The sequence below is a fragment of the Taudactylus pleione genome, unplaced genomic scaffold, assembly GCF_031769625.1.
Source record: "Taudactylus pleione unplaced genomic scaffold, aTauple2 ptg000662l, whole genome shotgun sequence".
NCBI classification, from domain to species: Eukaryota; Metazoa; Chordata; class Amphibia; order Anura; family Myobatrachidae; genus Taudactylus; species Taudactylus pleione.
This window is the reverse complement of record NW_028285064.1, coordinates 3,454,261-3,476,517: the sequence shown is the minus strand read 5'-3', so window position 1 is coordinate 3,476,517 and position 22,257 is coordinate 3,454,261. Positions and strand designations below refer to the sequence as shown.

The 22,257-nt window shown below is 43.7% G+C and overlaps 1 protein-coding gene across 17 annotated transcripts in view; it reads left to right on the top strand.

Moving 5' to 3' along the window:
• The window catches only part of LOC148478344 (receptor-type tyrosine-protein phosphatase F-like), a 944,179-nt gene that overhangs the window by 801,644 nt on the left and 120,278 nt on the right, over positions 1–22,257 (top strand). For all 17 annotated transcript variants that reach the window (XM_088455649.1, XM_088455645.1, XM_088455652.1 and 14 more), the window contains one exon: positions 1,330–1,471. In XM_088455649.1, the coding sequence (XP_088311775.1) occupies positions 1,330–1,471 (142 nt within the window). The remainder of the gene's footprint in view (positions 1–1,329; positions 1,472–22,257) is intronic.

Here is a 22,257-nt window from a genome sequence, read left to right as displayed (position 1 = left end):
GCATGCCCGGCTGTCCGTCCATTACCCCCAGGAATTTCATTTTTACCACATGTGGGGTAATTTACCCCTGTTACCTGACCACTGCTTTGGGTATTTGCCCGCTCTATAGGATATTTGATCCAGCGTTTGGATGACTATGTAATTTTGGTCCCCAAAGGAATATGTTGAGCACAGGATCTCTGCGTGAGATCTTTCCCTTGCAATCTGGCACTGGGTTGCTAGGCATTGCACTCCAGCAACTCTATAAACTATTGGATGTGATGCCCGACCCGGTACTGCCGGCTGTTGACCCTTGCAAGTGGAACGGGATACAGCAGTTGGTATTTAGACTGGTGGTAAGTTTTCAGTGATATTCAATAGTGCTAAGGGGACCAGTGAGAACATAACTACTGTGATTGGGTATGTTTGTTAGCAGGGGAGATATTCAGTTGCTACACGGTGACGATGAGGTCACTTCCTGATGCACTACATGTGCTAGGTATATAAGAGCGCGCAGATGCCTATCAAGGGTTGTTTCTACATTATGGCTGACCTTGTGGCAGATTGTGCGTCTTGAGAAAAGTCCTTGTATGGACTGAAACATCGACCTAGGACAACTGTCGTTTTGCACCTATGCAAGAATAAAATGTTGAGTATTTTTACCATTTGAAATCAAGCCTGGTGAGTGCACTCTGATATATATATATATATCTATGTGTATATAATATATATATATATGTATATAATAATTTTTTTATTATCATTTTTTTTTTTTTTTTTAAGTGTTCCAGACCATGCACACTCTAAATGATTCAATAAGCCTCTGTGGAGGCTGGTCACACCCCTATGTATGGGCCCCTATCACTGCATTGCCCTGGGCCCTTCATGGCCCAGTCTGACACTGGTCTTCTGTTATGGTAACCCTATTTTTCTGGACCTTTTTTCGTGGTGTTCTGAACCAGCGCAATGTTTTACTATGTATTCAGGTTCAGAGCTCCTGTTGGATTCATGTATCAAAGTGGTTACGCACAAACAATCAGGAAATGTAACTGGGCAGAGTTAGAACCATCTGTAATCAATAAAGGGCGTTACAATGTTATCAGCAGGATTCAGTGTTTCAGCTCCGCCTACTCCTACATGTCCATGTGTACACAAGTTTCAAATGGGAGGGGCTAGGCTAACACGTAGCCAATCAGAGCATCAAAACATTAACAACTTAAAGTTTCAGTGAGGCTGGGAGAGTCATGTGTCAAAAGCACTTTTTTTTTTTTTATCAAGGACAATTTATACATCAAAATGATACATTCTGTGATCTCCTGGAGGACTGATGTGTACATGTCTCTTCCTTAGGTCATAGAGTTTGATGACGGATCAGGGTCTGTCCTACGAATACAGCCTCTCCGTGTTCATAGGGATGAGGCAATATATGAGTGTACAGCAACCAACAGCATGGGTGAAATCAACAGCAACGCCAAGCTCACCGTACTGGAAGGTAGGAAACTATTGGGATTCATTGCGTTTTGATATGTGATTATGCTTTAGAGGTAAGCGACCTGTGACTTTCCAGCTGTCGTGGATTTAAAACTCCCAGCATACCATGCTCTTAATGGTAAAGCAAGTGCTCTATGTGTGTAGGGTCTGTTTTCCCTAAAGAGGTTCTGCAGGAGCTGAGATGCTTGTTTTTCTGTAATTGCTAAGGATACCTAAAAGGGGTACGGATAAGTGAAGATGGGCTCCAGCTGTTAGTGTTTCTCCAGTTATGTATCCAAGGATCCTTCCCCTGACTAGATCATACCGAGAAGTTGACGTCTGTTGCACAGACCAGTATTACAGTATTAGCAGCGTCTCATCTCGGCCACCTTGAAAGTGAAATCCTTTACTGAGGGGGTTAGGCCATAGTAGGTATCTCTCTCCTGTAATTACTCTCCAGCAGCCCAGAACAGCCTCCTATTGAATTGGAGGCGCCCTTGGGCTCCCTGGGCTCTGTCATGCATGACGAATGCTTCCTCTAAGGACCACTAGAGGGATTGGATCGGAGAGCAGACATTGATCTCGCAGCTGGCCACCTGCCCCCCACTTACCTGCACACTTCCCCAATGAGATGATCTCATCCTTCACAATATCCCGGGAAAACATGCCACATAAAATATAATCAGTTGATTGAAAGAGCAGTGTGACTATGGTGGTGGTGATCTCATCGCTGTGCTGCACAGAGGCACCCTGTTTAATTAAACTCTTTCAGAAACTAGGTTAGTAGATGTTTCACCGAGGTCAAGCACGTAGGATAACTGTAGTTGGTTAAACATTATTAAGTTTAGATGTCATGGATTTCCGTTTACTTAAAGTGAAAGTTATGGTAACATTACAATGTTGATGATATCAACATAGATGCGTTTAATGAAAGTTTGTGTACGAGTTATAAGTACATAATTGTGACCTTTTTAAAACAATGTCTTATTGTAGAGATTGATGTCCAGTTTTCTAAACGAGCGTCCCAGGTATTCCTACAAGCGAGGCGCAAAGGCAAAGTTTTAGGAAAATCATGTGTTTTTGGTTTTATTTAGCTAGTGAACTACATTGTTGTGTCATTGGCAGAGCTATAATCAACACATTTCAATTTAAGTAGTTCACAATACAGATTCTAATAAGCAGTGCACAACACCATTGTAAAGCACTATATAAGTAAATGTTAAATTATAAATACAGAGAGCATTCATTCTGGTGACCCATATACAATACAGTGAACATTCTAATGACTCCTGTCACAGGGTGCATTCCAGGGACCAATATACAATACAGAGAGCATTCCAATCGCTAATGTAAAATAGCATCCCAAAGACAAATGTACAATATAGTGAATTGTAATGATTAAAGTATGATACATATAACATGTGTACCACCAACATGTGTACCATTCTTTGACAAATGTAGAACAGAGAGAGAGTGTTCCAATGACCATTGTACAATACAAAGCGCTTTCTAATGGTCAATGTACAGTACAGAGATGATTCCAATGACCAATGTACAATACAAAGAGCATTCCAATGACCTGTGTACCATAGAGTATATTCTTTGACTAATGTACAAGAGCACTCCATTGACAATTCTACAATAGAGAGGACATTCCAATGAACAATACAGAAAGCATTCTAATTATCAATGTATCTTACAGAGAGTATTATAATGAACATTGCCAATACAGAGAGCATTGTAATGACCAAAACACAAAACATAATGCATACTAGTTACTATTACGCAATGCCACTATAATATGCAGACCCCAAATTCTCTGGTTGCATTATAACACAGTTCCACTAAATATTTTTTTATAGGAGTCATAACAAACCCCTCTGAATTCAGGGCTCCTTTGTATAATTTTGTGTATAAGCCTTTGGAGCACTACTTAGATTTCTGTGGCGGCTCTGATATCTCTTCCCCATATTCAGGACACGTCTGGGGATCTCACCTTCGTGAAGACTTCTAGAGTTGTTTGATAAAAAGCGAGTGTTCACGTTTAGAGCATTATCTCGCTGTTTAGATTCAAAGCTCCCTGGGATTGATACTTCAGTAACACAGCGTTTACCTCCATATGCGATCCACTTATCCTCTATGCATTATGTATACACCCTGTAACTTCCTTGTTACCAGCTGCATGCATGGTTAGCAATGTAAATACCTCCATTTATCTGCTTGCAACTGAGACACGAAGGGGGGGGGATGCTGAGAACTAAGATGACAGAACAATACAAATAACCATTAATAAATAAATAAATCTAAGTGCCAGTTTGCATTGTTTTTTTTGCTTTCTCCTCCAGCAGAGAGTGGGTTACCCGCTTTCTGTAGATATAAAACATTATTTGGAATTACGTATAACCTTTCCTCTGGGATGCTCATCAGCACTCGATTCTCTTTCAAGTGAGTCCTGATGACCCATCTATCTGATGTTACTGTTCTGGAACAGAGGTAGCTGCTACCAGCCAGCTCAGCTGTGGCTGCAACACTGAATTCTACCGGTGCTGTTCCGGTCTCTCTGCTGGGAAGAGAGGGCTTCTGTACACCTTTTTAGTAATTGAAAATTACTTCTCCCTTGGATGGGGAGGGGGGCGCAACAAAGCTGCAGAAACACCTCTGTTCCTTTCTCCTTTTTTTCCTCCTGGGCAGCCGATAAGCTGAATTATGCATGAGTCATATAGAACATTTTCTGTCTTTTTCAATTATGACCTGAAGCAGTAGAGAAACAGACTCCATGTGCATGGCTGGTGGTGGTGTGGTGGGGGGTGATATGCGCGAGCAAGGCCATGACACAGATTCCCAAGGTGAGTTTCAGAGCGACTTTGTGGGCGCAGGCAAATAAGCGTGTTCTGGAGCAGTTCGGCAATGAGCTCTACATGGCTTATACATAATACTGCTGTGCATGTTTTTAAGAGGGAAGGGCAGAGTTTACAGATGCACGGCACAGTCTCCGCTCATCTGGGAGATATAACCACTCTCTGAGTGCGGAGAATGGAGTTCCGCTCATAATCTGACATCTGCCCTCTACATTCAACATATGCCGGGTGCCTGTGTACCAGCCGGCCTCATCATAACTAGCACTAGCCAGCCCTCTTGTAGCATCTTCATGACATCCCTGCCCCAATGACCATCATCATATTCTATCTATCTATCTATCTATCTATCTATCTATCTCATATTCTGTCTCCTATCTGTCTATCTCATATTCTGTCTCCTATCTGTCTATCATTTTGTCTCCTATCTGTCTATCTCATATCTATCTAACTATCTCGCATCTATCTATCTCATATTCTGTCTCCTATCTATCTATCTATCTATCTATCTCATATTCTGTCTCCTATCTATCTAATATATATATATATATATATATCCTTTCCGTGTATGTATTGTAGAAAATGTTTTCACCTCTCTCTCCAGGCCCGGGCAGTGTATGTGATTAGGTTGCTGCATTGTCTGTGAGCTGTCCAGTCTCTGTTTGCATAGAACACTAGTGGAATGGGAGACTGAGAAGAAATTTGCAAATTTACATTATCCCAAACTAAATAAGTGCGTTTGCATGATGCCGGTGTTCCCAGTCAGCGGGTGCACATAAAGTGTACTACTTGGTTTTCCGTTTCCTAACTAGTGAATGACCTTTCGTGATGTATGTTTTGCTAACTTACAAATAAATAAATTATCTTCTGATCTGCTTCCTCCCTGTTAGACTTAGGGTGCTGTACCTTGGTTCAGAGGCCATGCATGTAAAGAAGTGTCAGTCTTCCCGTACCTCCCTAAGGGGAGTATTTACTAAAGCTTGGGGAGAGATACAATTGTGACAGATAAAACACCAACCAGTCAGCTCCTAACTGTCATTTTTTTCAAGCACAGCCTGTAAAATGACAGTTAGGAGCTGATTGGTGCTTTATCTCTCACATTATTATCTCTCTCCGAGCTTTATTAAATCCCCCCCTCCCCCTAAATCCTGAGGCTTGCAGTTCAGCAACATCTGGAAATCCAAAGTTCCAGCCGCTTTGAATACACTCGTTATATATACGTTCTGTGCGATTTTAGGAGTTATTTCTGCTAATTGTGCACATTTTGTCTTTGGGTGATAGTGTATAAGCTGTTTTTTAAGTTTATGTTCTCAGATTGTATTTTCAGTAAGAGACTGGGCAGTAGATAAGTAATATAATTGTGCCCTGTCCTAAAGTTCATCCTAGATATACGTTTATAGGCTGCTGGGATCCTGCTAGTGGCCCTCAATTGGGCTCCAGCCTCTTGGATCGATCTTCTTCCACATGAAGGCTCTCTAAAGGCAGCAGTTTGAGTCTGCATGGCCTTAAGTACCAAGTGCGCCCACTTGTCCGCAGTACACGTCTCATAGTGCACGCCCACTTCACGGTCCTTGGAACTGCTCCTAAAACTTCTTAACCTGAAAGTGTATGTGGTGCAAGAGAGAAATGTCCCTACAAAGTCCTCCTCCCAGACTATTCAGGGGCTATGAGCGATCATTCATAGCCCATTTTGATCCACGGAACATCTAGAGTCAATGTGGAGGTGCAGGGCTGCAACATGTGACTGGCCAATGGTGATATCTGTACAATGTGTTTAACAGGTGCTGGGGGTGTATGTATGTGACTGGTAGTGGGGGGAAATTTGTGTAACAGGTGGGTAATTGGCAGTTGGCAGAATTTCTCTGTATCTGGCAATGGATGGCATCTGTGCAGCATATTGCAGGGAATAAGTGGTCTATGTGCTGGTATTGTGGGGGTGTCTGTGCAGTATATTAAAAGCCATGGGGGAATTTCTCTGCAATATGTCTTAGGGAGTATATCTCTGCACTAGTTGGCTTGCAGTGGTTGGGTATCAGTACCTTATGTCTGATGATGACCATTTGTAGGAGAATGCAGACATTTCACCTGATTCATTACAGACCGATATTGCGATCGCAGCTGCAATTACGCACGCAGTCCCACTGCGAAAATATGTTGATGATTGCAATCGCAATGCTATCGCAGCCCAACATAAGGATGCCCACTTCCCCTTACTCACATCCGTAATACATTGCAAGTCTGCAAAATTATCGGTAACATCGAGTACCATCGCAGCCTCACGCACACTTGCACAAGGTCAGACCTTACTCAGGAATTGCTAACCGCATCGGACCACCCCCAAACACTCACTTCCTGTCAATAACACTGCGATGGGTCTGCGTGATCTCTGCAATCGCAGGCCGAACGCAGTGAGACCTACCCGCACTGCGATACATACGCAGAACGCAACAATCGGTCGTCTGCATGCGTATTCGCTGTTGCGATAGGTATGAATCAGGTCCATTGTTGGGCATGATGAGCTTGATGATGCTGCCCCATACATGTACAGCTCCCATGTAATGCCCCTGATGCTTTTCTGGCTCCCAAATTTATAGTGACTGAATTAGAAATTGCTGTGGTAATGTAAACTGTGCTTTTTATTATATTAAATTGTGCCTACAGGCAAAAGTCTTCACAGTAGATTCAATACATGTTTTTATATACAATTTCTGTTTCATTATGTTTTTTTTTTTTCTCCCGTAACCTTGGTTGAAAATGGCCAGAGATGAAGTAAGGTCTAATTCAGATGTCACCGGACTTGTATAATATGAGAAATCTCTTCCCTACAGTCCATGCTTGGCAAGCAGCCAGGACTACTGTTAAGTTTACATTGACGTAACAACGTTGCATCCTTGTATAACAGGCTGGTGTCAGACGAGCAGTTTTCCAGCTAGAGAATCAGTGGCACTCTTTGTGCTCATATCACTCCATGATGACCCATAAAACTGAATGGGGGACACTGCTGTAATATTCTCTGACCCTAATTATCCCCTGAACATTGGCTTCATCGTTTCTCAATGAAGCGGTTTGAGCATTGTGAACTCTACAAGCTGGAAATATGATCATCTGACACCGGCTTAAGAAGCTAGTATGTTTCAATGTAACCTAGGCAGCAGGTAGATTAATAACTTTAGCAAGCATACAGTAAGTGGCTACTTCTGACCTGGCGAATCTTAGCAGTGTTTACCAATGGAGACACAGATTAACATCAAGGTAATTAACAACGCCCAGCGAAGTGATGGATTTATTATGCCAGGTCAGAAGTTCCTGCCTGGTTTGGCAAGTCATGCTAGGACATATAGTTCCACAACAGACAGCCACAGCTTGGCAGTTTCTCGTGTAACATGAGTACAGTATATAGGAGTGCCCGATTCAGGGTAAATACTGCTCAGCTGTCACTTCTCAGACTATGTGTATCACTTATGTCAGAGCGGACAGTGGATATGTCGCGTTTTCCAATTGTCTTGTAATCCACTTTCTAAACCTCAAAAGCATTTATTTCCATCCTTAATGAATGCAAATCGTTTTTCTTTCTGCATGCTTAGGGATATAAAACATATGTGGCTGTTTTAAAGAGATGTTGTAATGTTATTGTATCAGCAAAGGGCTAAACTGCTGCAGCTGTTCATCTCTCCCCAAAACTCAATAATAAACTGCTGCATAGTATAACAACACAAGAATATACTGCAACATTGTGTAAAATACACCAATAAACTAGCTTAGCAACACAACATTATACTGAAACAGTGCAAAATACAATAATAAACTGCTGCATAGTACAAAAACAGAACAAAATACTGCAACACAGTCTAAAATACAACAATAAATTACAACATAGTATAATAATGAAACAATGGGCCTGATTCAGCATGGATCACAATTGCAACTGCGTACACAGATCTTCCGATTGATTGTTGTATACAGAACATGCATATGCACTGCGATTACGTACGCACTGTGGAATCCAGTGTGAGTGACAGGCCGTTAGCGTTTGGGGGTGGTAACGGGGGAGTAGTTGCAGAAACGCAGGCGTGCCTGTCCATTGGAACGCCGTTGCATGGGCGTGCATAAATTGGCCACTGCGATTGTCTACGCTGCTTCATTACTCGCTGCGTGCGATGAGACAGGTCAAACCTGCTGTAATTGTGTGTGAGGGGCCGATGTTACTGATGTATACACAGGACTGCAAGGTATTGCGGATGTGAGAAGGCAGTAGTGGGCGTCTCTATGCTAGCTGAGCAGTGGCAGACATTAGCATATATTCGCAGCTTCATTGCGTCCGATTACCCAGCTGTGATAGCGGTTGGGATACGTGCTGAATCAGGCCCAATATACTGAAACGCAGTATTAAAGTCATTAAACTGCAACATAGTTTAATAACACAACAGTATACTGAAATACAGTATATAACAATATATTGCAACAATGTATGGAAACACAGTATGCTGAAACACTTTATAAAATACAACTATAACGTGCATCATAATACAAAAGCACAATATACAGAAACATAGTATAAAATACAATAATAAACTGCAACATAGTATAAAACATAATATAGAATAAATCAATACTCTACAGTGGACACAGCTGTCATAGTTAAAAAACTGGAAGACATCATACTATGCTGTATTGTGCAGCGTGCTCCTATTGTATGGCTTGTGGATATTACAAGTCACTGCCGAGCTCTGTATAAAATTACTCACCCTGTGTGTCATCAGTTCATCACTACACAACTCACGGACTTCTAATATCCCTATTATATTCACAAGGTCATCCTAGGGATGACCATATAGCTAATTCATCCATTGTACATATAGGCGGGCATGTCACGCTGTCTGACACACAGATATATACAGTATTTATCACTGCCGATGTACTAGGAATATAATGGCTTTGTGCTGTCGGTAATGACTCGCTAGGCTCTGCATTCTGTCACAGACATTTCTAACAATCCTGTCATCTCTCCAATACTCTGAACCACAGCCCAGGATCCCAGCTTTAGGAATCAATTTATTTTAATGAACTCAGGAATGTATACTATAAATATTGGGATATTGTTTGAGATGGAATTGGGTAGGAGGGGGGGGGATACATGATGCTATTTTTTAAATCTTCCAATAAAAAAAGAAAGTTTACAATCTCCTATTTACAACCAGGATTGAGAAACCATGGGCGCGGGATATGTGATGACCGGTCACATTTACGCTGTCTTTACAGCCATGGGTTCAGGATTCCACGAAAGACTCCAAACTCGATCTGAAGATATCACTTGAGTCCAAGGAAATAGCATTTTGAAAAACCATTATTGGCTTTAATTCTTTTTGTTTCTGCTGTACGCAACAAAGCGAGTGCTTCCCTTTTATAGGTTTAGATGATAAATCTGATGTCTGACTTCAGGAGGCTTATTTCCTATATTCTTGGAACGTTGAAAGCAGCGCTGAGCTCTGCCAGCAGAATCTCTAGCTGTCGGGCAGGACTCTGTATATGTTGTAGGGAGCTTTAATCCCCATATCTTCTAGAGCGTGCGATAATCCCCGTGCTATATACTGGCAGAGGTTCACATTCAAGCACCTACAAAAACATTTTCATACCCCTTTCAGACATACGGGTCGGCCTGGGAAACTGCAGGGGCTTACCGAGGTCGACCCGGGTCCTGTGTAAGTGTTTTTTTCCAGGGACTGACCTGGGTCACCTATGAACACGTGCGAGCTGGGATTTTAGACCCTGTTCACACTGAAAAGAGCTGTTTGGACTGCTGGCAGATGACCTCATAAGCAGGCGACAGAACAGACAGCAATTCTGACTGGAGTGAGGCGGAGGGTGCGCCGCCCGCTAGTTGCCAATTGCGCCCTTCTCCTGAAATAACACTAAGCAATTTAGCACAGTGTAAGCAGCTGCATCAAGCTCTCATTTGCTGTGTGAAACAGCAATAAAATGTAATAACTAAAGAACTTTGGAGTACACAGTAGTAACCGGGTTCAATTCCCACTACGGCCCTAACTGTGTGGAGTTTGTATATTTTTCCTGTGTTAGTGTGGGTTTCCTCCGGGTACTCCGGTTTCTTCCCACACTCCATAAATATACTGGTAGGTTAATTGGGTCCCAACAAAAATTAACCCTAGTGAGTGTGTGTGTGAGCATGTGGGAGTTAACATAGGCCCTGATTCAGAGCCGCTCGCTCTGAGTCAGGGCCGGCCTCCTGGCCGCTTGCATAGCTGTGGGTGACCACCAACAGCTATAGCGAGTGGCCAGGAAGATGGTCGCGATGGTCAAGACCATCGTGACCATCGGGCTAGCGACGAGACCCTTGTGGTAGGGTCTCGTTGCCGCAAGCCCCAGAGAGATTTCGGCTCTAACAGACCTGAAATCTCTCGCACTGACATCACTCGTGATGTCAGTGGGGCCAGCCCCAAACGGAGGCGTTCACATGGGAACGCCTCCGTTTGGGCAGCCACTCCCCCGGCCCGCCCACCAAAGGGAGCGTGCTGTCACTCAACATCCACAGCACACACCCTTTGGTACGAGACCCGGAGCGACGTATTGCCCGTCGCTATCCGGGTCTCGCGCATGCGCACGACGGAGCCGGCATCGACCCAGTTGCGAGCGCTCAGCACTTGCGACCGGGTCTGAATCAGGCCCGTAGATTGTAAGCTCCACACTGGGGCAGGGACTGATGTGAATGGACCAATATTCTCTGTAAAGTCCTGCGGAATGTGTGCGCTATATAAATAACTGGTAAGAAATAAATAAAAATAAAGCAATGCAGTCTCCACCAACCACCGAGTAGCCAAGTCACCACCCACTTTTCATGACCTCATTTTTGTGAGCCAAAGAAAGCATCCACTTTAAATGGCTCAGACTGATTGTCAAGGCAGACACAGCTATATTGTGAAACCCGACAATAACCCCGCTGGGACACGGGTGGAACCCTTTAAGGGTTCACAAATTCTGAACCAGAATAAAGGCTCTGTAGACTGTCCCTTTAAAGGTTCTCAAAGTTCTACGCTGTATAAAGTTTTTATATGCTATCCTTTACAGCAGGGATGGGGAACCTCAGGCCCATTGGGCCAACTAAGGCCCGCAGGATCATGTGGTCTGGCCCTCTGAGCTTTTACTGCTAGCCTCATCTGCCTAGAATGGCACCCTGCAGCCAGAGTCTATGCAGCAGTACCGCCTGGAGTGTTCTTAGGACACTTCAGACAGTCACACCGCTGCATTGCTGTAATCACCTGTGATTGTGGACCCGCCCCCGTGTGATGTCACACGGATGGGGAGTGGTCTGCACCCGGCCCGTGACTAATGTTATATATATCAAATGGCCCTCAGCAGAAAAAGGTTCCCCACCCCTGCTTTACAAGTTCTCAAAGTTCTACCCAGTATAAAGGTTCTATAGACTATCCTTACAGGTTCTCCAAGTTCTACCCAGGATAAAGGTTCTATAGACTATCCTTACAGGTTCTCCAAGTTCTACCCAGGATAAAGGTTCTATAGACTATCCTTTACAGGTCCTCCAAGTTCTACCCAGGATAAAGGTTCTATAGACTATCCTTACAGGTTCTCCAAGTTCTACCCAGGATAAAGGTTCTATAGACTATCCTTACAGGTTCTCCAAGTTCTACCCAGGATAAAGGTTCTATAGACTATCCTTTACAGGTCCTCCAAGTTCTACCCAGGATAAAGGTTCTATAGACTATCCTTTACAGGTCCTCCAAGTTCTACCCAGGATAATGGTTCTATAGACTATCCTTTACAGGTCCTCCAAGTTCTACCCAGGATAATGGTTCTATAGACTATCCCTTTAAGGGTTGGTGTAACTCACAGAATGGCTTCCTCAGCTGAATGTGGCAACAAGGGGTAATGACTAATGCAGGTCTCTCTCCTGTTCTTCCCTCCCTAGAGTCTCCATCTGTTACTATGTGACAATTCTACCTTGTATATTCCTCATTGTACATTCTGTGGACACTTCGTGCATTACTAATCATAATAAATAAGTTAAATAGAGGACATGTTTATCCATATTAGTAGCTACAAGGCATTAGAAATTGTGTCGCTATAATGCACAAAACCTATTTGCGAGAGGAACAATACTTCAAATGTTCCGGTGGTTTTTACTTTAACAAATCCTGCATTTGCCTACAAGGGAGAAAGAGAGAGAGAGAAAAAAAATAATTTTCTCTCGGAAACTTTCCAATTTAATCACAAATTGCCCTTGTGGAATGCACTCATTACTTCGTCAGAAAACTCATTCCCAGCTCTGACTTTCTCTTTCAGTAAATAGGAGCTGCCATTACGAATATCAAGTAATCATTAATAAGTCTTGCTTGCATATTTCCGGCGTATAGCAACTCATCTGATTAGCCGCAAACTCCCATTATGTATGTGCGGATAATAATCAGCTCATTTGTAGACCTATTGTTTTCCATGGAAAAGTCAATGGAGAACTTCCGTCTCTCCCAAGGCTCATTTTTCTTGTATACACACTTCTGATTTCCGCTCTGTGTTAATATACAGGGCCCCCGGGTCCACGCTTCTCAGAACTGGCGCTAGATTGGTGCAAAGAAAGAAGCTACATGCCTTCGGGTTTGTCAGACTCAGTCCAGACAGCTGTATGATCAGTAACCTCTTGCAATATGTGTGCGGTCCTTCCACGCGGTGTCGGAAAGAGAGTATGGCAAGTCTGTGTCCTCTTTAAATGTCACCTGTCATTTATAATCACTGCCCCTTTCATGCGCTGTGATCTTGGCTTATTTAATTCAAGGAACCCAGTGCAGGAATTCAGCTAGGGCTTATTGATTAACTATGCGGAGACACAAGACTGTCTCTGATTGCAGTATAACTCCATCAATTACTCATAATTACACTTTAAACTGCCGCGTTCTCTGAGGATGTAAATAGGTTGCCATTAAGGTGAGTGCTGCAGTCTATATAGAACTCTGATCGCCAAATTAGCTTTCCTGTGAGGCTGCAAGGAAAGTGAGGTCCCTCACGTAGACTGCAATATCAGGGCATGAATAATGGACAGGAGTGATATATATGCATAGAATCTGTCAGAAGTGTGCCCATTCGTTCTAAACAGGGGTGCCGAGAGGTGGGGAGTGGGTAGTAATTACCCAAGCTCGGGCCTGTTGGAGGGGCCATTCAGGGGCCCGGGCTAGCTGCTGAGGGGGACAAATGCCTACCTTTGCTCCACCCTGCTCTTATTTTACATGGAGTTTTTTTTGGGGGGGGGGGGGGCGGGGGAGGGTACTCCTCCCAGGTTAGGCCACCCCCCTCCCCAGACGTTGTAGATGTCTCAATGGCCCTGGTTCTAAAATGGCACCCATTGTATCTTGCACAGACTTCCCTCAGCTTTGATGTATGGCTTGTGTGCACTTTATAAGACAAATGTCATTTTTGGTAAATACTACTAAAGTATCATGAATACTTATAAGAGGCCAGTTTGCTTCATGGAAAAAATCTAAATCCTATTGTTACCTGTGACATCCGCTTCCATGATTTATAGGTGCGCACCTGATGGTTTGTGTTGTTTTACAAATGTCCACCTAGCACCTTGTTATTGCTCTGTGCTGGCTCTGGCCTAGAGTAGGGCGCCTGCCTTATTGGATCCAGTTTTTATGTAAGAGAAGCTCTGCCCTTATTTTTGCAGCTGGATACATGAAATAGGAATATTCCCAGCACTCTGTGCTTCCTGCCTATTGGTTGCGAGCTACTAATTGACATGATTGTGACTTAGTTTTACAAAAAAAGTAATTTTTTTTCACTCCATCCCCCCCCCCCAAAAAAAAAAACCCTTCCCCCACAGCTGAGAGGCCAGTGCTTTGACTGCACCAGTGAATCCCCAATATTACTATTATTATTTTGTCATAGATTCAAGCATCAGTCACAATACCCAGGATTGTATTCCTTTTCACAGAGGAGTAACTCTTTCATATGCAGAGTCACTATGGGGTGAGGACCCCTTCTAGAGCCGCGCGTTCCAGGTCTCCTTCATCCTGTGATGTTGTCACATAGTGAGTCACAGAGTGATTTCTCTGCCCTTATCCGCTGACAGATATGACAGACAACAAGCACAATAAGCGGTTTATCCATGGTAGATCGGTCATAAAAATTGCTACGCACCACGTGACTGCACAATCCACACTGCTACGTTGCATGCATGCATATATATATATATATATATATATATATATATATATATATCGGGAATGGGAGGCACTCAGCGAGACTAAACCACTTTTATTAAGACATGTCTTGATAAAAGTGGTTTACACTGTGACGTTGACCAAAGGACGCACAGTATTGCCGTGATTTATTTCAGTTGTAAGTCTCGCTGAGTGCCTCCCATTCCCGATTTATATACTGAATTTCCTGGGGAAGGACACTGGAGCTGTTTCTTTTACATTCGAATGGAGTGCCGGTCACCAAGTGGTGTGTATGTGTGTATATATATATATATATATATATATATATATATATTATTAAAATCTGCAACGAGTGGTACCCAACACTTCCCCTTCAATCTCAGATGCTGCACATTTAACATAGGATGCTCTCCTGCAACAATATACTAAGCAGCGGCTGTAAGACGGGCCCCCCATGGGATACCACCGCTTCTCTGTGATGAATGGCTCTCATTATATATTACTCTCTGCTTTCTTATTGTTAAATAATTCTACATCCGTTTACAATATTTTCCTCCATTACGAACTGCGTCTGGCTGTTTTCTCACCACCCCAGCGCACGAAGCAATGTCAAAATACTTTGCCGACTCCATAAATATTGCATCCTCCTGCTCCCCTTGATCTACATCCTGAATGTCTTCCTGAAAGAAACAGATTTGTCAATGATAAACGTTTGACAGTTATAAATGATGGTGGCGAGCAGGCTCGCCTGCAATATGTCCTTGCTGGGAGCTCTGTTCCTGTACAGTGTGCGTTACCTGAGCTGGGGGAAGGGAGGGTGGAGGGAGCTGTACACTGAACCAGGACGTGTGACAGCTTCTTAATAGGGGGACGGTGACTGACTATAAAATCAGTGCATTAGCAACTAATGAGAAGGCGAAAGTTGAATTTAAAAAAAAAAAAAAAAAAAAGTGAGAGTAAGGGAGTACATATGTCACTTGTCAGTCAGAATTCTTCCTGCTGCCTGCCTTTATATAACCCAGAATACACTGTCCATTATAGACATGCATATATTTATAGATTTTAGCACTGGTATAACGTGCCTGCTGATATCTTATTACAGATAGATGGGTCTTTCTGTGATTGAATATATTGTTTTTTCCTTAATCTCCTTATTAAGGGAAAACACTATATATTTAATCAAAGAAAGACCCGTCTCTCTGTAATAAGATATCAGCAGGCACTTTATACCAGTGCTGGAAGCTGTACGTAACCAACACAGCAGACCGTAAAGCAGGACGGAGCTGGGCGCCGCAGATGGAGGCCGAGGGCTGCCTGTTGCACATCACTGACCAGAAACATAACCGGTTCCCTTTTAAAGCATCAACATTTTTGTTTTGTAGTGTTCTGGAATGGAATAATAATGCTAAGCCGTCTCTTCCATCACTAAACCCGTCCAGCTTGTTGCTGTATATAATGTAACTGATGCTGAATTTTCCTCCCTGTGCCTCTGTATAAGGAAGAAGCATGGTGTGTAATGAGCATCTCCAGCAGAGGACAGGGCTACAGATGTTTATATCCGATGTGACCGGTAGCTGACAGGCTGTTTAATGAGCTACATAGACGTACTAAGCAAAGAGGTGGAACTTGGGCAGTTCAGTTTACTCAACTTTTACACGGGGTGTGTTCCTATATGAGCTGAGTTGGGAGCAAATGACTGCACCTGGACAAGCAGGGGCGTATATACTGTATAATGGGTGCCGGGCGTGCACCACACCCATTTAGTCAATAAAGTCCCGCATCGGCGGTAGCCGCACTGTACAAATCACTGTCAAAATGGCCGCCGCGCCATTTTCCCAGCGTTTTGTTCTTCAGTTCTTTTTTTATTTTATCACTTACAAATGTATCCCCGTAATTTAAATGCAAAAATGCGCAGTAGGGAAATAGTCGGGAAAACGGCTGCTGCACCATTTCCCCGGTGATCTGAGCATGCGCAGTAGACTCTGGCACAGCACTAGAGTCTACTAGTGCCCAGAGTCTACCGCAGCTGGGCCCCGGGGGAGAGCGGAGGGGGTCCCGGACAGAGACTGCACATGGGCCTCCTCCTCTCTTAATACGCCTCTGTAGACAAGCCATGCTGCAATACCCCCCCTCCCACATCTAATGCTGGGTACACACTGAGAGATATATTGGCCAATCAATTAATCGGCCAATATATCGGGTGCCCCTCGGCCAGTGTGTACCAGCGATTTGTCTGTGAACGTCGTTCATAGACCTATCGCGTCGGCTCTGCTGCACAGCCGATGGCAGATATATCTGTCCATTGTGCTGTGTGTACGGGTGGTCTGCAGACCGCCCGTACACATGCAGCAGAGGCCGCGGGAGGTGGTGGGACACGCCCCCCGGCCAGCAGGACCCGCGGCCAGAAGCAAATGATGGTCGGTCAGTGTGTATAAAAGACCATCATCTGCAGATATATCTCTCTGCACATCTTACATCTGCTCCACCTGCAGTGCAGCGTGGTTTTACCCATGTGCAACATTACCTGCTCTCTTCTGCGTTGCTCCCTACTCAGGGAATCGGGCCCATAGCATGTAGGATTGTGTCTTCGAAAAAAAAATCAAGAAATGAGGTCTGTACCTTTTTTCTTTTTAAGTTTTCTTTCTAATATTGAACTGTGAAAATGAAACTATTAATATACCTTGGTAGTTTTGTATGTTTCCCAAAACTGAAGCGACCGATATATAAAAGGAAAAGTTTGTCATAGCTAATTAGCGACCGTATTAAAACAAAACAAAAAAACCCGTTAGCACAGAGATGAGAGGTGCAGTGCTCATTAGCCACCATGGCTAATTATCCTGAGCTTCAGCGAGCTGCTGACAGATTGAGAATAATAATCTCGGGGGCACCGAATGTTCGTTTTAAGTCTGTGGCAATTTATAGGTGACCCAAGCAAACCTTAACCTCTGGTGTCCGGTTCTGTGATAATGTCAGAGACCTCTTTATGTGCCCTTTACGTACATTGTCAGTCAGGAGAGGGTCATTTCTCCTTGAAGTTTCTTATTTTACATTAAGGTTTAAAAGTGTGATCTTGTTGGCTTGTGGATCACATCTCTGCATCTTGAGGTATGCTGAGAATACTAATTTCTTGATTTGATACTGATTAGTCCAGTCTTAAATTAGCAGCCATTGGTTTAATCCGCAAAATTCATTATAGTCTAAGTAAAGTGCAGCTAAAGTGTATGTATCGCCCACAGGCTGGTGGCAGCCATTTTCTTTGAGACTTCCTATCAACTCAATAGTAGCCATGTAACCTCACCGATGAGTACAGCTGAGGCAGCCATGTTGTGAATTCCACGGCAACCTATCAGCTTTCCAAGTTCTTAGATTGTCCCTATAATAATCATGTGCTAGATCTATACATCTGGGTACGTTTGCTCTCCAGTAGTACAAAGCTCTGAACTCATAAGCTCAGTGACGGATATAGATGGAGCAATCATGTGAGTAATGGGATTAGCAGAAACCTCTTCTTCTCCCTCTGTGTACTTCCTAAAGCCTGGTCACTACCCGTCTAACCTCTGCACTAGCAATCCCTTCATGGAATATGATTGTATGAGTTTATTTTAACCTCCTGCGCACCAGTCTCAGAACGCCGTCAGCCCGGCATATTCCATCAGGTTTATGGTGCAGGGAGCTGGGCTACAGACTGACTCTCTCATCCTGAATGTGACGAGGCGAGAAGGGAGACACGCTGGATGAAACACACCGTGACTTTACATGGGATCATTGTATCACCTGCTGCGTGCCATGTGCTTCCGTTACTGGTTCAACCGTTAACCCCGGCCATAAAATATAAGTCCCTCCTTAATCTGATAATTGGTCACCAGTATAAGAGAGAGGGCAAAATGAACTAAGCGGTATGTTCTAAACTCTGGCGGTTTGGCTATCTGCTGATTTACGAAGGCCAAAACCGCCATAAAAAACAAACATATTTTACAATAGAATAGAACAGGGCTGTCATTTAGAAACTGCCACCAAACCCCCCGGGGTTTAGAACCCACCGCTTAGTAAATTTTGCCCAGAGACTCTAAATCACAGGTTTTCAAACTGGGACCTCAGGACCCCCAACTGTACATGTTTTCCAGATCTCCTCACAGAATCACAAGTGAAATAATGATCTCCACCTGTGGATCTTTTAGAATGTGTCAGTGCGTAATGAATGCACCTGTGCCACTGTTAGGTAACCTGGAAAATGTGAAGTGTTTGGGGTCCCCAGGACCGAGTTTGAGAACCACTGCTGTAAATTGTACATACTCCAACGTTTTCACCCAGTTATATTTATGGACTTTCCCAGAGGAGTTAATATAGAAAGAAAAGTTATTTGGTTCCTGGATCGTGGTAATGGGGGAGCGTAGTGGATGTAATACATGTCAGTAAGAAAATAGTGATAGTCAGTAAAATCAGTCCCCACCTTTCATTATAATAATAAATGCGTAGGCTATGTATCAAAATAATGAACGGGAGATTGTGAGATTTTAATCATTTATTTGTAACACAGGTGTGTCCTCAAGCACCTATCCCGAAATCGTGCTAAATCGCGCTGTTTGGCGTTCCATGGACAAAATTTGTGTCTTACATCACTATTGCGACAAAATTATAACTCACAAATACCCTGGATACTGCAGCTGCTGTGCGCCCTCAGCCGTTGACCAGGGTAAAAAGACAAAATAAGGAGAGCCGATACAAGTGAGCCGCACCATGTATCGTCGTGTTTAGTCTGCGGCATTATACCAATTTCTCTGCCACAAAATTGCTGAACCTAAGTGCCTAAGACACTATAAGCGATGATGTGATAGTGACACTGAATTCAGGAAAAGAGTACGAAAGTCCGGGAATTGACACCTGTGGCGGAATGCCTCAGTCACGCTGCTTCTCCAATGCCATATGGCACAAAAAGGATAGGTATGATAGGACACATCTCTGTAGGTACATATCACTGACAGGTTTGGATACAGCATATAGTATTGTCTCAGCACATATTTATACATTTCCCAGTGAACTAAATTATATTTCAAGGGTTCCCAACCTTGAGCAGAAGAGAGAATGTACAGTAGCCGCTAATTTATGTACAATGTAAATACACAGAGAGAGAAATGGAAATCACAGGCGAACATGAATATTAAAGGGAAAGGCCATTCTTTGCTGAACGACCTGTGCAGGATGAAACAGGAGGACGCCATTGACATTAATTCTGTCTGTTGATTCTTGTTAAACAGCATTTCTATTTTTTTTGTTGTACAGTAATGAGTGTCTCCCCCCCTGAGCCCTGCAATGGATCAAGTGCGAGATGTGAGGTCATGTTTGCCTTTTGTTGTCGGTCCTTGTTATACGGAAAGCTCTATTCACACCTGCGCATAACTACTACAGGGGGGATGTTCCCGGCAGATGATAAATAAGACCATATCCTCCAAGGGAGCGAAATCATGTCACGGTAAATGCAGTTCTACAACCTCCAAAATGTTGGTGCGCTGACTGCGGTACAAAATGTACTAGCAGACGCTCCGTAGCCACATGCGCACCATAAGCGCAGGCCCGGATAAGAACTGCAGCCTGTGTTGTGAGAACTGTCAGTTTACATATAGAATCTTGCGTGAAACCTCGCTGCGCGTTTCCAGAAAACAAGCGCACGCATACGTTGGATAATCATTGAAGACCGGTGCGCACTTGACACTCTGACAGTTCTGTGCATGTTCGCGCTGTTAGGAGGTGTACCGGTAGCACCTCCTACAGGGCAGATGCACAAACTGTATGATGCCGATGATTGCGTATTATAATTTATAAACCAGGTACTTATGCTACTGATGCCAACGTAGAAGCATATCAGGTAGTGTATAGCACTGCATCAGCGAGGTGGCCACACACATACCGACTATACTCACGTTCCGACGATGTGTCCGATTTCCCTTGAAACTCTCCCGGCAGCTCTGCACACGACATGCTGTCCAATCTTCATCCGATCTCCTGCAGCCAGACTTTTCCACAGTGCATTTGAGTCTAGATCGGCAGATCTGCTCTACAGCACGTCAGATATGAAGATGCGATGTGCGACCTGCGGGGGGGGCGCATTGTGAGTGGGGTACTCAGGATTTGGCCATTTTTTACCCGATCTGTCGTTCCAATGTGTCGGAATCAGCCAGATCGGTGAAAAAATCGCTACGTGTGTGGCCAGAAGCCGATACTATGAATCGCCAGCTCTATTGCCCATCATAGAGGGCAGCCAGCTCCGGAGGATTCCAAGTGCACGAGGGAGCAAACACACGTCATAGAGGAAGTGGAAGATGTTGAGTTGTTTTATTTGTCAGGATATGAAGCTGAGAAAAAATGGCATTAGAAGTTTGTTATTTTTAACTGTTCAGTTTAATTATTGCATTTCATCACAAAACATTATCAATCTGATGTCACTCAAGTAGGTGCCTGGAGAAATGCATGGATTGGAGATGCTCGCAGTAGGAGGGTCCCTAATAATGAAACTAGTGGTGATATTGTGCTAAGTGCCGTAAGACTTGTGTCTCATTATACATGTATTTATAATACAGGCCCCACCAACATGTTGCGTGACTCTGCATGTATTTAAGGATGGGATGCGCTGAGCATATATGAGGATCCTCACATTCATACCAACCGCAATTTGTTTTCTGTCCGTACCATTTTATCCTACAGACTAAAGCCAAGAATAGTGTTTTGCCTTGTATCTCCTTCAGTTACACCAGGAAGGAAGAGGTGTACAGCTGTACACGTTATAAATACACTCTCTTAGGCAAGAGAATGCTATTTTTATTGATCAGTTATGTTGTGCTTTATGTAGACTAGATTAAGTCCGTGCAACTGGGAGTTTTCAGAACAGATGGAACCGTCAGGAGAGTATTACTGGCTCCCGGCGGTACCTATTCAGCTGAACAGACAGAGACCCACAGGGATGGAAGGTGCCCAAAGAATAATCTGCAGCTTCCACTGAAATACAAAGATGAGTTGGGCAATATACATTAATCTATCCCCTCATTTGCCAGTCTGTAATACCCTCACCGGCCCGGGCTGCTCCAGGCTCTCCTCTTATCTGCTCCCTGTCTTTGTGCAGGAAAGGGAGGGACTCCGGTCTTATTGCTCTGAACAATGAATGTTTCCCACACTAATGGGAGCCATTCCTGCATGGATATGAGGCCCTCTGAAGACAGCAGGCTGGCTCGTAGACGTTAATGCTATATGACGTTCCCAAGTATGTGGTCATTCTGTGCGGCTTGTTATCAGATATCCTATTCCCAAGATATTCTTAGATAATTTTGTGGCAGAAATTAACCGACGGTTCTAACCGCAATTAACCAGTTCCCTTCTATTCCTGGAAGTGGGACTAGAACAGAAGTTGCAGTAGTTCCAGATCCATGATGCAGACAGAATATGCAAAATAAACTAATTCATTGCATCTACTGTACCTATAGATTGAATGTCCTTCGCCGCTGTCTATGCACCCCCCCTCAGATCTTCCTCTCCCTCCCAATAGATTGCACATACTAGGTAGAAATGTCCCTTGATTTCACTGGAAGTTGACAGTTTGTGGATATTACACAGAAAACATCACTGACCTAAGAAGGAATCGGTCACCTGGACACCTTCTCAGCAAACACCAAGATGCGAGTTCCTTTACCCCACGGGCTATCGTCAGCTAGTCGTCAAAAACTCCAACAAAGGAGCAACTTGTTGACATCTGGAGTGTTACATTTGTTTGCTGTGAAGAT